We start from the raw sequence: 14,853 nt of genomic DNA on the forward strand, positions 1-14,853 counted from the left end.
CTTCTGCTAAGCATCGCTCTTTTGATAAATTTTCAACTGAACCACAACAGAAAGGCTTTTGTGCCAGAGTAAACATTGGGCCTTTATGCCTCGAGTACCAAATATGCACAAAACGCACTGTGTAGCAGTGCCTGAATGGTATGCTTTGAACACAGCCCTGAAAAGAGGTTTTTTTTTCTTGTGACAGGGCACGCAATGTCATTTCTTGATTAGGAGATATTCATCCCTTAATTTCCAAGTATTTTCAAGATATTTTACTAGCATTACTAAAAAGGAGGGGAGAGCTAATACGCGTAACACCTCCAAACCATGTCCCAGTTAACAAAACCCCTTTAAGTTTTCCCATTAAGAGACAAAATTAAAGCAAGGGCAAAAGTATCTAAAAATATTCTTGCATGTAAAAACTATTATGTCTTATAGGTGACCTACTAAAAGGGGCTCCGGAAGATTTATTTTTCTGCATTACAGTTCTAATCCATGTCTACCTTTATAGCCTGGGCAGAGGGCTAGGACACCAAAGATATTGCGAGAAGGGAGAACGTGACATGCATTTTCTGTGCAACACTCAGGACCACTCCAAGATGCAGCTGTGCCAAGAGAATGTCTGATTCTTAATTAATTTCTGGTACAGCGTTGTGAAACTGCTGCAGAGGTTTCTTATGACACCCAGGAGCCAAGAAGCCAACATCTTCCAAGGCTGCTGAAATAACCACATATTTTCGAGCAAGCCGCTTGGGCTGGAGCCAGAAGGAAAGTGAAAGAGTAACGTTCTCAGCGCAGGTATTGCATGTGAAACAAGAGCCTCTGGCTCAGCTGAAGTTGGGGGTATAACAAGCATTTTTTGAAAGTGGTAAGTTTTATGAATCTCAAAGCGGCAAACAGGACTGGTTTGAGCACTTGCCATTGGGAAATCAATAGCAACTGGGGAGGATAGAAGAGAAAGGTGCAAAAATGAGCAAGGAATGAGGAGGGAAGTCAGAAGAATGCCCTTGAGGAGATAATGGCAGAAAGGCCTTATAGGAAGAGGCACTAAAAAGCTCTAACTATCCAGGTGCATGGAAAGAAGGGAGCCTTTGATGGGAAGGCAGGGCAGAGAGAACAGACTCCCTCCATCAGTCATGCTACATACAGGAACATCTTTCTTGATGCTTGCACTACTTCTGGGCAGCCAGAGGAAACGGTAAGCATGTTTTTTCCCATCTGGTTCTCACTGCTGCTGCTTTGCACCAGACAACGGTTGGTGGAGTATCAGAAAACAAAAAGACAAACTAGTTTCCTCCTCCTCCCAAGATCTTCATAAGATTAGAAATACTGCAGAGGCAGAATTCTTTAGAGTAGCATTTTCTTCTTCCTTTAAACCTGCATGTTTTCAGAGCTCCAGCATCACAACAAAACAGCAAAAGCACTACACGTATTTCCACCATGTGACAACAGAGCAACTAAAAAAAGCCTGCTTTCAGAGAGGAAGCCGACAGTGCATTGCACCTTGGCCAGTGCCCACCAGGATGACCGTCACTGTCCCTGCTGACAGTAATCACATCACGCATCGTGAGCTGGTTACCTGCAATGCTCTCAGCCAGTTGACTTCACTGCAAAAGCAAAGGGTGGGAGAAAAATATTTCAAGGCAGAATCTTGCTAATATCAGCATTTACTCAGTCTGTTGTTCAGGCTTAGAGCTGCACTCAACACAATGCCCCTAACAGCTCCGAGATAATTTGAGCAAGAATACTCAAGTCTCCAGCAGACACTTCATCCAAAGGCTGACTGTATGAGGGAAGCCAGATGTATGCCATTCCTGGGAATTGCCTGAGACTGACATTAAAACCCAGTATTTTCAATTGCACATACTGGTGCTGCCCTAGTAGTTTTTTTACCAAGAAAATCTGTTTTAAATATGCAAGCACACCTAGCAATTCCAACAGTGAGGCTCATGTTTCTGCACTTTTATCTTCTTACACAGCACATGTAGAGATTCAGGAAGAAAATAGGCAACATTATATAAAAGGCAAATGGCACTGGTATATCCTGGATTACATCTGCTGCGAAGCATTTGTTAAAGTTGTTCACAAGTTGTCAGAAAGTCACTATTTTGGTCCACAAGCGCTTTCATATTCAGAACCATCTTTTCTATGTGCATCAGCAGTTTAAAAATGCAATATAATTGAAACTAGCAATTAAGCAATTATAAACTTGCGTACAATCGCTTGCCCACAAATACGGTGACACGCCACACACGCAGGTAAGCGTTAAATTATGGCATCTGCATGGTCAAACAAGATTCAAGCATCATTGATGCATTACATATGCCTTGATTAAGAACTAGGTAACATCTCCACACATGAAGCAGTATTAAAAAAAAAAAAAAAATCTGTCTGCTTGGAGAACTAGAACTGCTTTGGCAGAATGCATAGAATATTTACTCTAAATTGCAGGAATCACAGAGAAAGTCTTCTTTTGCAAAGCAAAAAAAAAAAAGCTGGTGTATTCATTGCCGCTAGCACGGATATTATTCAGAGACATTTACATCCAAGAAAATGTGTGATACCATACAAGTATAGCTGTATGGCTCTTTCCAGAGCAGTAACTGAAACGAGCACTCTGATCAGAATGAATTTATGTACAGCGCTAGGACTGCAAGGAGACTGCAAAGTTCTCTCTAGCATGCTTTAAATGCAGTCCCCATTTATTACTACATAGGTTTCCAAGTAACAGGAGTTGGACAGGAAAGTGTCTTTCAGTTTAGAAGTATATATGCCTTCTGATTTCCAATTTGCTTTGCAGAAGACTTGACAAGAAGGTACTTCCAACCCTAGACAAGCCCTGGTACTTCTCTCTGCCAAGGAGGAATTCAAGACCCATCAGCCACTCTTGCGATGCTGCGGAAGAGCTGGAAAATAGGGTTACGCAGTCCTGGATTTAAAACTGCTGAGCAAGCTGCAGGTGTCATAGCTCCCAAGAGTGGTGCTGGAGTCTAAGTTTTCACTGATGACTGCTCATTTGTATGTATATATAAATTACCTGTGAAAAGTTGTTAGTAGAATTAATCATCATTCTCCCTCCACCCTTCGTGCCAGTATCTCAATCAGATACATTGGCTTTTCTTTCTACAACATTAAATCTTATGTCCCTGTAAACCCCTCCGCCAAGTTCTCTTGGTGTCCCCCGCTTGCCACTGCAGAGCAGAGATGCCCTAAGCCAAACGTTTCTGAAAGGTCTTCTGAGAGCTTATACAAAGCTGAAAAAGATCTTACTCATTCTATCATCAAAGTTAAATTTCCTGTCTCTGGAAGCAGTTTGTCACCCAAGGCAATCTAGAGAAGGTAGAAAGGACTTAAGATCTTAATTAAGATAATATTAGAAGATTTAGCAATTAGAGCACAAGAGCAGAATGCAAAATATACTCCCTTAAAAAAAATAAAACAAACCTACACCTATGTACCTTGAACACCCAGAAGACAAGCTCACCAGAAGTACAACGTAAGTTTGAATTCAACTTGCTGTAAGCAAGGTAATAGCTATTTTTAGAGGTACTGTCAGCTTTTTCATCAACAGCGGCCCATTGCTCATGTCTTCACAGACTGTACACCTCTTAGCTGAGCCAACAGGAACTTATGGTGCATTCACAGGAGCACATATTTTAGATTTCTTTTTTCCTTGCAGAGATAGCTTCTGGACCAGGTTCAGTCAAACACTGCGTAGACTTTGATAGGTTGTTTCATGCAAGATCATTGGAAAAAACCTTAAAATTGATACAGGAAATCAGCAAGCTTTTCTCGGTACAACAGCAGTCAGAATGCTTATTTGTATGGCAATATTTCTCTTCTCCAAGAAACTGTTTACATGGTTCAAAAGATGCTGTTCTCTGGAGAGGAAAGATGGCATTCAGAATGGTACTGCGCATTTGCCATTTCACACCAACTGCTGAATTACTCCCACTCCCTTACTTTGGATTCAGGAACCTGACCGTGCAGTGAGGCACCAGAAATTCCCAGGAACGAGATCAGCTTTCAGCTTTTGCTACAGATCTGTGGTACCTAATATAAACAGCAGCGATCACAATATGGACCAGAACAGGCTGCGCCACTGGTGCAGGGATGCTAAGAAACAGTGTGAAGCATCCTCCTTCCCATTTGCTATTCTCAAACAGCACCAGAGGAAGTTCTACGTTTAAGCTAGGGGTGTAAGGAAGATAGTAAGTAATGCTAACTCAGATTTCAAACAAGTTTACAGTACACCTTCATAAAACAGGCATCAGTACAGTCCCAGACATGCATAGGCTGGTTGCAAGACTTTTTAACACGTTTTTGCATAAACTTATCTGCCTTTGACTAACAAAGCTGCCATAATGCATCAGTTCCATCTTACTGCAGCACATAAGGGGCAAACCACAGCTACTGCAGAGCAGTGAGCCGGTAATTCCAGTTATTCACTGAACAAATAACTGTATTGGGGCAGCAGCTTAAAACTGTATAAAACACAATAATCTCCATGTTATATCTATGTTGTACGTTTAACAGAAACACTGTTCTTTCGTTCAACAGCTACAGTAAAACTCAGTGCAAACCTTTCACATTTTGCAGTTTCTATCCACAATTTTAGGGTCCTGAAGATGTGAGAAGATTATCAACAGGCATAAGACAGAACAAAAGGTGCATGAAAGTAGAAAACCACAATCTTGTGTGCAGGGCATCTGTCCTAATAGCACCCAGGCTTTCCCAGCAACTGAAATAGTCTCTGCAGACAAGAACCAGCTCCAAGCAGGCACATATGCAAGATGCTGGTTTTTACTTTTTTTCCTATTCAGAATAAATTCAAAGTACATAGAATACATTCAGATGGCCTCATTTACTGTGAAACAGGGAGGAAACAGCAGCTGTCTTTGCATGAGCACAGATATATTCTACAGCAGTCTTCATCTTGCTGAGCAGGCATGCTCTCTCACGATGGCCAGATTTACCAAAGGAACACAGAAGCACATGCTAGAAGGTGTTTCAGTATACTCTGTACAGACCACAAGTGCAATGATCATATTCCTGTCACCCACAAGATCTTCTCCCTACAACTGCGTGCAAGACTTCACCTGAAATTATAACCAATGATTGGACACAGGCTTGATTTCATGAGGAAAGGCCTTTTGAGTTAGATCTCTTGTACGGACACTGAGCAAGATGGCAGAGGCAGTGAAAGCACTTCACTTTCAGGGAGAGGAAACAAAACAAAACAAAAGAGTACCTCTCACTTCTATAGTGGCGTTGGCTATAGGAGAGTTTGAAAACACAAACACGCACAAGTATTCCCCTGACTCTTCTGCTCTGGGCTTCAAAATCCTGCAGACAGGGAGAGAACATATGAGCCGTGTTAAGTACTGTGTTAGCAACCAAAAATGAGCAGGCTAGGAATTTATTTTTTACCCCCAAACTTTCAACGGAATTTCACAGCTATTACTTGTTAATTCAAGGTTTGTTTTGTAGACGTACCTATTTGAAGTAAAACACGTTGTTTGCCTAGAAAAAGGGTGAGCTCTAGTCTGGAAAGTCAGTACCAGTTTAGCTGGAGAAACCGCACTTAGTTTAAAAGCAGAGAAGGAACCCGACACCTGTTAATTATGCACTACAGTTAGTTTGATGAAAGTCATCCTCAAGTCACTAGCCTATTAGGCAGGTATCACCCTCCACAGAGGGAAACGTGATTTGTAGGTACTACCTGCATTGAAGAAAACATACATGGCCAATTGGAAAGCGACAGACTACAAATACAATGAAGGCTAACACTGTCAGCTCATAAGCTGTTTTCTTTTTTCCGTAACAGATATGGGACCAGGCCATTAATAGTTTTCTCTGATTCAAACTGGATGTGGAAAAATTGCAAAAGCTGGTCAACTCATGAAGGAAGACACCACACAGGGATCTGTTGCCACTTAAAATTAGGAAAGATTAACACAATAAAAACTAGTAGAGGGAAAAACAGATGCAAGCCAGCCAGAAGGAAGTCCCAGCTGCAACAACAACAACAAAAAAAACCCCACACCCCCTCCCCCCAAAAAATCAAGACAAATTTACACTCAAAATGGTGCTAACTTCAAGTCCACCAGCTTTTGCTGTCCTTTGAAAAGCTTTTGTATACAAGTGACTTGAAAGCTCTACATGTATGTTCTTCAGATATTTATCTACAACAGACATCTTAGACTAGAGAAATATATGACGATGTGACGCAGAATTTACGTCTCCACACAGCCCAGAATAAGGTAGAGTTCTCCCCACCTCTCCCTTTCTTTACTGAAAGGCTTCTTGGCTTTCTTTTTTTATTATTATTTTTTTTAAAAAAACACATTAAACAAATAGCATGCAGACGAAGAGAAATCCTGCAGAAGAGCACTGTAATAAAATAATTTAATGACACATGGAAACTGCTTAGACACACGGAAAAAGTTGTCAGTTTAACGCAATACTTTGACTCAAGTCTTCACTGTGTTTACAGCATTCACTTTCCAGGGTCACCAGTGAAGTCTAAAGTTAGTTACAAAGTTAATACATCTTTCAGATAAGCAACAATATACCCACTTCTCACAGAGTTAAAATTAAAGATTATCTTAATAACAGAAAGAGCGATCATTTAGTATCATCAAACATCAAAGCAATAATTGTTGGTTATACTGTAGGCAGCCAAAGTATCCTTAGGAAGTGCACAGCAACCCTGAACATCAGTGCCTGCCGACACTGCTGGCAACGGTGCGCTCCTCACCTACCTGCAACGGGACACCCCACCCAACTATTTCCACTACCAAGCTCTCCTAAGACTCTGCAACAGTGAGGGAAGGCTTTCTGTAATTGCATTTAGGACCTTAATATTTAACTAACCACACTTTGACCCACTGTTGTTTGTTTTTGTTTTTGTTTTTTTCCCCCCACTGTAGTCAATGCTTAACAAGCAAAAAAAAAAAAAGTAAGACATTGTATTCTTGCAGTTCCACTTAAGCTTCTTTTTAAAGTGTGAAACTATGGCAGCCTCTACTGGAGTATTATTATGATAAATCATGATGTAAACAGATACAGCTGCAAAGTTTTAAAGATAGACAAGCACCTGAAACAAGTTTGTTTAGCCAACAGCTTCCTTCAGCCCTGTGGTTTTAGGAAAAGCCCACCTTTTTGTAGACGTACTGTTTTCAGCAGATAAAAAAAAAAACAAAAAACAAAACAACCAACCATTTTGTTCTGTTTAGCTCAGTAACCTGCTACCCAACTCTGAATTAACTGATGAGGAATTTGCAAAGAAATCACTACATTTCTCTTCCAAACTGTGAATGCAGACTAGGGGACAAGCCTCTACAATGAAAGCACAAGATGGCCAGCACCACTTCCAGGCACCTTTTGCTTCTAAAAGAATAGACTACAAATAATTCTTGCTCATTTTTAATTAAAATGGTGAACTAAAAAAGCTATACTTAACTCAGCTTTCTGACTTCAGCTGCATTCCAGCACGAGCAGCTACATCAAGTTTAAATTAAGAATTAGGAAAGTTGTATTCAATTTCTAATGTTGTATGCAGCAGGATTTTTAAGGTTTAACCTATAAACCTATAAGTTTAACCTATAAATTCTGAAGCATTCTGGATGGTAAACAACACTGAACTTCAAGTACTAACTACACTTTATAGCAAGCCATTACATGTTCATGACTGGAAAACCAAGAACCTGAAACTTTTTAAGGAAAATAAATTGAATACAAAAGATTAAGCAACCACGTAAATAAGTACTGGACTAAAATATCCTATTTTAACCCCAACTATGTCGGCATTGCTTGCATGAATCCTCACTGCCAGAATTTGGCATTTCTAGATTTAAAAATTAACCAAATCAAACTAGAAGTTAAGGAACAGATCAAATACATTGTGATCATACGCAACAACATAATACCACAGAAAGCCTAAAACCACAACATGCAGCAAAGCAGCTTATAAATGATGAGGAATTAAAGATCTACTTTGCAAATGCAAACATACTGATTTCTCAAGCTGTCCCTATGACTGCAGCATGCTCTAGCACCCCCTTCATTCACTGGTAACAAAGTGACTGTCTTACAGTCTGCCCACTTTACTACTTTCTTCTCCAGGAAGTTAAAACCAGAACCAAGTTTAATTCTTCCTTTACAGAGGGATTTGGAAAGAAAAATGCACTCTAGCTTGGAATAGATTATAGAGAAGTCAGCACTGACACTCAGTTTCCTGAATAGTAACGTTGTATTTTCAGTAACCTTGATGCAAAGTGCCTTTTGTACCACTCAAGCTGGTGCTTTTGGACAAGACTGTTCATCAAGTTAATTACTAGATAAGAAAGCAGAGCCCTTAAAACTCAGACCCAGTGTTAAACATTGTACTGAGGAAGTAACAAGATGTAATTATGGAACTAAATGAGACTATTTTTTTAAGTGCAAAATTGAACAGATAACGCAAAGTGAGCTAAAGCAGAAAAGGAAAAACTTGAGCACATCTTTACCAGAATCAAACACAACTTCCATAATCCTGTGGATGAAAGGATGCTTTGCCAAAGCAATGAAAACGTTGAATATTTCTTAATCCTGTGCCAGTAAGCAAAATTAGTGTGATAAAGAGCCCACAGTACTCCGCTAGAGACAGAAAAAAGCTAGCTGAGTGTGCAGGCATGTTTCCTTGCTTTAGTGTACAGACAAGGAAGAGTAAACAGATGCACTATAACATAGCAGGCCTTGACCAAACACAAGCACCTCTTTTTGACACAACAGCTGACTAGGAGGGTCAGAGGCGGTCTAATGTCTCCAAAGAGTAAATCACCATCAGTGATTAAAATATTCCTTAAGTGCTCTTCACCTTAGCTTAACACTGAACAGAAAGTTGTATTTGCTATCCATGCTAGCATTAAGTGAAGGAGATGGAAGAGAAAGGAAAAAAGGAAAAAAAAAAGCACGAAAATCACACATACAAGATGGATTTCTGATGGCATCACTGAGCAAGCTTCATATGCTCTCATCAACTCCATGGCAAGAAAGCCCCATTTCAGGTATACAGAAACCCTCAAAGGATCGATGCAAACTACAGTGAAACAAAAGAGGCTGCAAATCACGGAATCATGTTCTGCCCTCCTTCAGATCCTTAGATGGAAGGTAGAGAAAAAGCCAGAGCATGCACATGTGGAATAGATTAATGGTGAAAACGCGGATGCACTGACAAATAAGAAGTGCAAGTGACACAGTTGTACTGGTTTAATCAAAATTCGGTATCATTTCATAGCACTGCTCTGACAACTCATCAGTAACAACTCAGAGAGCAGAGCCTTCCATCTCCCAAGGCCAGAAAATGACTAAACCAGCTGATTTCAGCGGTGATTTATGTGCTGCACTTCCCTGCACGATAAAGATGCACAGCTGCAGATCCATCTTTATGTAGACATAAGCAGGACAGAGAATGCACAATATACTCAGAGGAAAAGAAAAATAGACTGTACGTCTGGGCCTACATCCATACATCATGTATACTCCAGAGAACAACTAAACGAGTTTAGATTGAAAGGAGAAGCTTACAGTAGGTTTTTGTTGACATTATATTTACATAAGCCAGCTGGGACAGCTGTAGACCACAATCTTTCCAGAACTGTTCTTGTAAGGCTGTTCACAGACATACTTTTTGTGGAGCCTCTAATATAGATCAAGGCAATTTGTCTGATCACCGTGAAGCTGAACCAGGGATCCTGTGGTCCCAACATCTCATCACCTATTCCAAAGCTGTAGGTCTACCAGGTTTGTCATTCTCCAGTGTAATATGAAGATTATTTCGAAGACACTTACTTGTATTCTGTAGTGTTCGAAGACTTTCTAGTGCCAGGGATCTCTTCTCCATTCTTCACCCAGTAACTGGCAGAAAGGGGGCTGGGACTTGTGGTGAGGTTACACTGCAATGTGACAGCCGGACCGTACAAATGAATTACTACATCCTCGCTGGCGTTGATCCTGGGCTCTGAAACAGAGGACACATTAAATAGCAACAAATCTTCACTGGCAATTGTGCCACTCTAGTCTAAAATTCAAAGGGGAATTGGGAAGGGAAAAAGACTACACAAGGAATGTCACTGCACTAATTTGGGAGACAGCAAGGAAGTCACAATAGAACAGCTGACCACTAGTGAAGGCCAACACCTTATGGATCAGCACTCCTATATGGGGAAAAAAAAAGAGAATTATTTATTTTATATTGTTTATTTTAATAGTTAACATCATTACAGATTTCTATGTAACATCATTCATCATTTTTTTAAACATTACTGATCATAACATGGAAAAATCCATGTCCTGTGACTATAAATAAGAGATGTACAAGCTAGTCCTTCAGAAGCAACTTCTTTCTGGCTATTACTTGGTTCCTCTACTTTGAGGTCTAAACCAAACCTACTTTCTATACAGAGTAGCCCTCAAAGTTAAGAGAGTCTTCTGAATAATATTTCTGATCTTCCCCCTGTGAAAAGATTAATGTCTACCTAAGGAAAATATCCTGTGCACACAAGATATTTCAAACAGTACAACTTCTCTAATGTCTGAAATTCAGGCAACACCCAGTGCAAATAAGGCACAAGCCTGATGAAGAATGGCTGAAAGCAGGCCTTAACGCTTAACAAGAAAAAGAAAGAATACACCCCATGTTAAAATTAGAGTTGAGAACTATTTTGTTTCTAAAGTAACCTTAAACATAAACACTCATGAAGAAAAAAGCGAGCATCATTGCATAAACAGGCTACAGGAGCTGCATACTTTGCTGGTTGCACTAGGAACTGAACCCAGGCTGTTTCACATGGCAATCTTACCTGGTAACATCAAATTCATATTTTGTAGGGGAAAGCCTTTCAGAAGTTATAACATTAGTATGAGGGCACTGTCTTTACATTTGATAATCATGTTTTCTTAAGACTGTGCAGATGGCTATTACTCTTTAACAAATAAGGCTGATGAATTTTTAAAATAGTCGGAGACATGGTTCTTCCCAAACTTGGATAAAAGACCCTTCTATTGATGGCTCACAGCTGCTTTCAAAGTGTTCTGTAAAAAGACTTAAACACAGGATGACAGAGCTTAAAGGATATTTAAGAATTCTTGTTATTAGTCTTCCAAAAATATCTATATTTAGTTTTGGCTATAGCTTCAGCTTGCTACAGGAGTGGCCTTTAGTTCAGTCTCTGCCATGTAAACGCTGCTGTGTTCTCTGTCTTTGATGTATTTCCTTACTTTAAAGGGTGAAAGGAATTCTAAAGAGGTATCTGTTGGCAGCTGCTCATTTCACCGACCGCACTCCCGCAGCGCCCACCTCTCTGAACGCAAGGGCTGCCTCCTCTGCATTCTGGTCAGCAGCAAAGCACAGGAGAGTGAGGACATCGGTCAGTAGCGAATCTTTGATTTTTGCAAGTCAGCAAAGGATTTTTCATCCTGTAAATTTTGTTATGCCTTGTGTAACATATCTGGAATACAAATTGAGTCATACCCTTGCAGTCTTTTGGATATTAATCTGCAAAGCACTTGGAAACCAAACTATGAAATAGAATGAAGAAAAGTGGAAAATACTAGTACCATCAGAAAGGTTGCATTTTCCATCACATGTAACATTCATCTAGCCAGTAGTACTGCATTTAGATTATTGCCCAGAGAGGCAGGGAGAAAACAATATCTCCTAATAACCTGACAAAGCCATTTGAGTCCTGTTATATCCCCTTCCCTTCAGGAGGCTGGCTACATAGCTTCTTTTCAGTTATTTAAAACCAGGACTATCATTTAGTTGCAGAAAAACTGGCAGGTACTGTAGTAGCGCAGGGTTTTTTGACACTTCTCATAGACACTTTGTGTTTCTGCCTTACTGTTCCCATGCTGGGAATTTTAACCACACAAGGATCTGTTTGGGTCCTACGGGACACAAAATTGTGTTGTAAAGCCATACCATTACTGAACTGCCCTGTATGCTTTTCCATCCCCCACAAAAAGCTTGTGTGCATTCTCAGAAAAATACTAACAGAGCTCTGGAAATATTTTTAGCAATGTGCTTGAAATAGTAATTCAGTGTCAGAACATTTATCTAGAGGAATGAACTTTCGCTAGAATTCACCGATTATACTGGGTTTTGTTTTAAACATTTTTATTTGATGATGAAAGTAGTGTCTTGTCAAGTCTGTAGCCTGCAAAATAAATGCAGTGTTTTTCTTGTAGAGGGAGAATGCTGGCAGGTCAGGCTTCAGGCTGCTGTAATGGAGACTGCAATGCATCTAAGGAGCACTGTTATAACAGATGCTGATGCTGTCTGTGCTGCGCCGAGACAAAACCTAAAGTGGTGATCAGCCTGCATCGATCCTGGAAATGGAAAGCATACATGCTGCCATCTGAAAGCATTACACAAATTCTAGCAACAGGGGAGGGGGGAGAGAAAAAAAAAAAAAAAAAAAATCACTAAAAATGTTGAATCTAGTCCCTATAGAAACCAGAAAGTTAAAGACTTAATCCAGAAGGGTTTTGACAGTGGTAATCTTCTGGCTTTTATATTCTGTTGATAATGGACTCTCCAGCCTCTAAAATTGATGGACCAGAACATATAAAAAACCTGCCTGGAGCTTCAATGACTATTCCTGCCAATTCATACCTATTCTTACCTACATCTCTGCTAAGCTGAGATAGAATCTTAGAATAGTCTGGGTTGGAAGGGACCTTTAAAGGTCATCTAGTCCAAGTCCCCCTGGAAGGAGCAGGGACATCTTCAACTAGATTATCTAGATATCCAGAAAATATTTACAGTTGTTTTAAGCTTCCTTTGCTGGAGTTTGCTGGGGTCTTTTGTGTCCGACTTGGAAATTTTTGAAGTTTTAGGATTTAAAAAAAAAAAATTAAAGGCAACTGGAGGCAACTGCAGTCTCACATCTTTTACATGCATTTACATTACTTTAATTTGCCTTTTTTTTTTTTTAATAGACAATAGGGCAGTCCTAGTCTGATTTAATTCTAAAAGACAAACTGCAAATGGAAAACCATCAGGACAGCGACATCCAAAAGATATCCTCTTGAAAGAGCAAGATGCCAAAGAGTCTTTTTTACACATCATTTAAACTGCCCATTTTATGTAAGACCAGGTTTTTAAATAAAAAAAAAAATAATAAAAAAATACATCCATAATTGAAGTTCTTTATCCAAACTAGAAACTAGATGGAAACTATATGCTAGTTCTTGGGTGTTAATTTAAGAAAAAAAAAAAAACAAAAAACAAAAAAAAAAAACCACCCCACCCAAAAAAAAAAAAACCCACCCAACAAGTCGCACTTGACCTCTTTGCATTCCAGTTTTGGTATCTGAGACAAGCTGTGATTTAAAGGACAGTGAAAATAGGTTGTGCTCTTTTGATATATGCGATGCCCCCTTTCAGTGATGCTGATGTCAAATAAGGCCAGCAGCAAAACGGCCACCATCAGCTGCAAACTCCAATACCATTTAGTCAGAAAACTCTTATTTCTAAGACAAACTGTTCACGTACACAATGTGGCACATGAGAAATTTTGGGTAGCTTCAGATAAAACGGTCCCCATCTTCCAGGGAGAGCTTGGAAACCTGCTTCATTCCTTAGCTCCGTTGCCAGCATGGCACTCAGCATTCTGATGTGCAAGCAGTCTCCTTCCCAAGCACTAGCTGGCCAGATCTCTTAACACACATAATATTACAGAGTAAAAGCATTAAGGCATTCTGTTCAACATTCCCCCCACCATGAATAAAACACAACAGCAGAAGAATTATCCTGGACACAAGGCACTTAGTAACGAAGTCACGATACACACTCCCGAATTAGTAGCACCAGATGCAACAAGACGATGTTAACTGGGGAGGAAGATGAAAGGTTAAACTTTAATCCCCCAGAGCAGGTTAGTATTAGTATTAATGGCCTGAGAGGAAAAACCCACTTTCCATATGGAGACAACTTCACAGTAATTCATTCCCAAATGGTGACTTTTCATATGAAAAGTATTTTCTCCCTCAAGTAGGTTACTAAAACTGACTAGACACAGTGAGAGGAGCACAGGACCACCACAGACTTGCCACGCTCCAGAAAAACTAAAGGTCTTAACAGGGGCAGCAGGGATTTACACGAGGCATTACTTCTTACAAGACAAATGTTTTAGGTTTGTCTTAAAGTAGTATTATTTCCTAAAATGACATGGCTCTTGCTGTTGCAGGTCATGCAAGCAATCTACCCGAATCCTTTGGTTCTTCAGAGGACAAAGGAGCCAATCAGGCATCAGGACTGAAAGCCGAGCAGGTTTGAGCTGAATGACCCAATGCCACTTATATTCTCAAGTCAATCCACATCATTGGGTTCACTGTCTGTCTTTCCACGTGTATCAATGTTTTTTCCATTTCCCTGAGGGAAGGTCTCTGATCCAGCAGTGCTGGCCGCAGCAGATCTTGCCCTGCCTGCTCAGCCATTGCAGCACCGTTGGGACACATTGGAAGGCACACAGCCCATTGGCCTGCAGACCAGCAGCCAGGTATGTGTGCTTTATGAAGACTTTTTATAATTTTTAAGGTATCCCAAAATATAACTGAGACATAATCACAGAGTTTGTCATTTATGTACCCAGACAAAACTCAAAGTGGTACACAAAAGGTCTACTTATGCACAGAGCACAACAGTAAGACAACATCTATGGTCTACTCTTTGCCTCCTTAGGACATTGAGAAATCACCAAGAAAGCAAGTTCTCCTGTACCATCATGCAGCAGGCTCACATTGCAGATTTAATTCACTCTACCCATAACTCATTAGACACTTGCTTCATCTTGTTAGCAAATGTAAGAGTTTTGCATCAAAATG

At 40.1% G+C, this 14,853-nt stretch overlaps 1 protein-coding gene across 1 annotated transcript in view; it reads right to left on the reverse strand.

Moving 5' to 3' along the window:
* Nucleotides 1–14,853, reverse strand: part of NPTN (neuroplastin) — a 72,604-nt gene that overhangs the window by 17,921 nt on the left and 39,830 nt on the right. Inside the window, exons 5-6 of the mRNA XM_086757561.1 lie at nucleotides 9,817–9,985; nucleotides 5,234–5,328 (exon numbers count right to left, since the gene is read on the reverse strand). Of these exons, the coding sequence (XP_086613687.1) occupies nucleotides 5,234–5,328; nucleotides 9,817–9,985 (264 nt within the window). The remainder of the gene's footprint in view (nucleotides 1–5,233; nucleotides 5,329–9,816; nucleotides 9,986–14,853) is intronic.

This window comes from Chlamydotis macqueenii, chromosome 12, assembly GCF_036417535.1.
Source record: "Chlamydotis macqueenii isolate bChlMac1 chromosome 12, bChlMac1.mat, whole genome shotgun sequence".
NCBI classification, from domain to species: Eukaryota; Metazoa; Chordata; class Aves; order Otidiformes; family Otididae; genus Chlamydotis; species Chlamydotis macqueenii.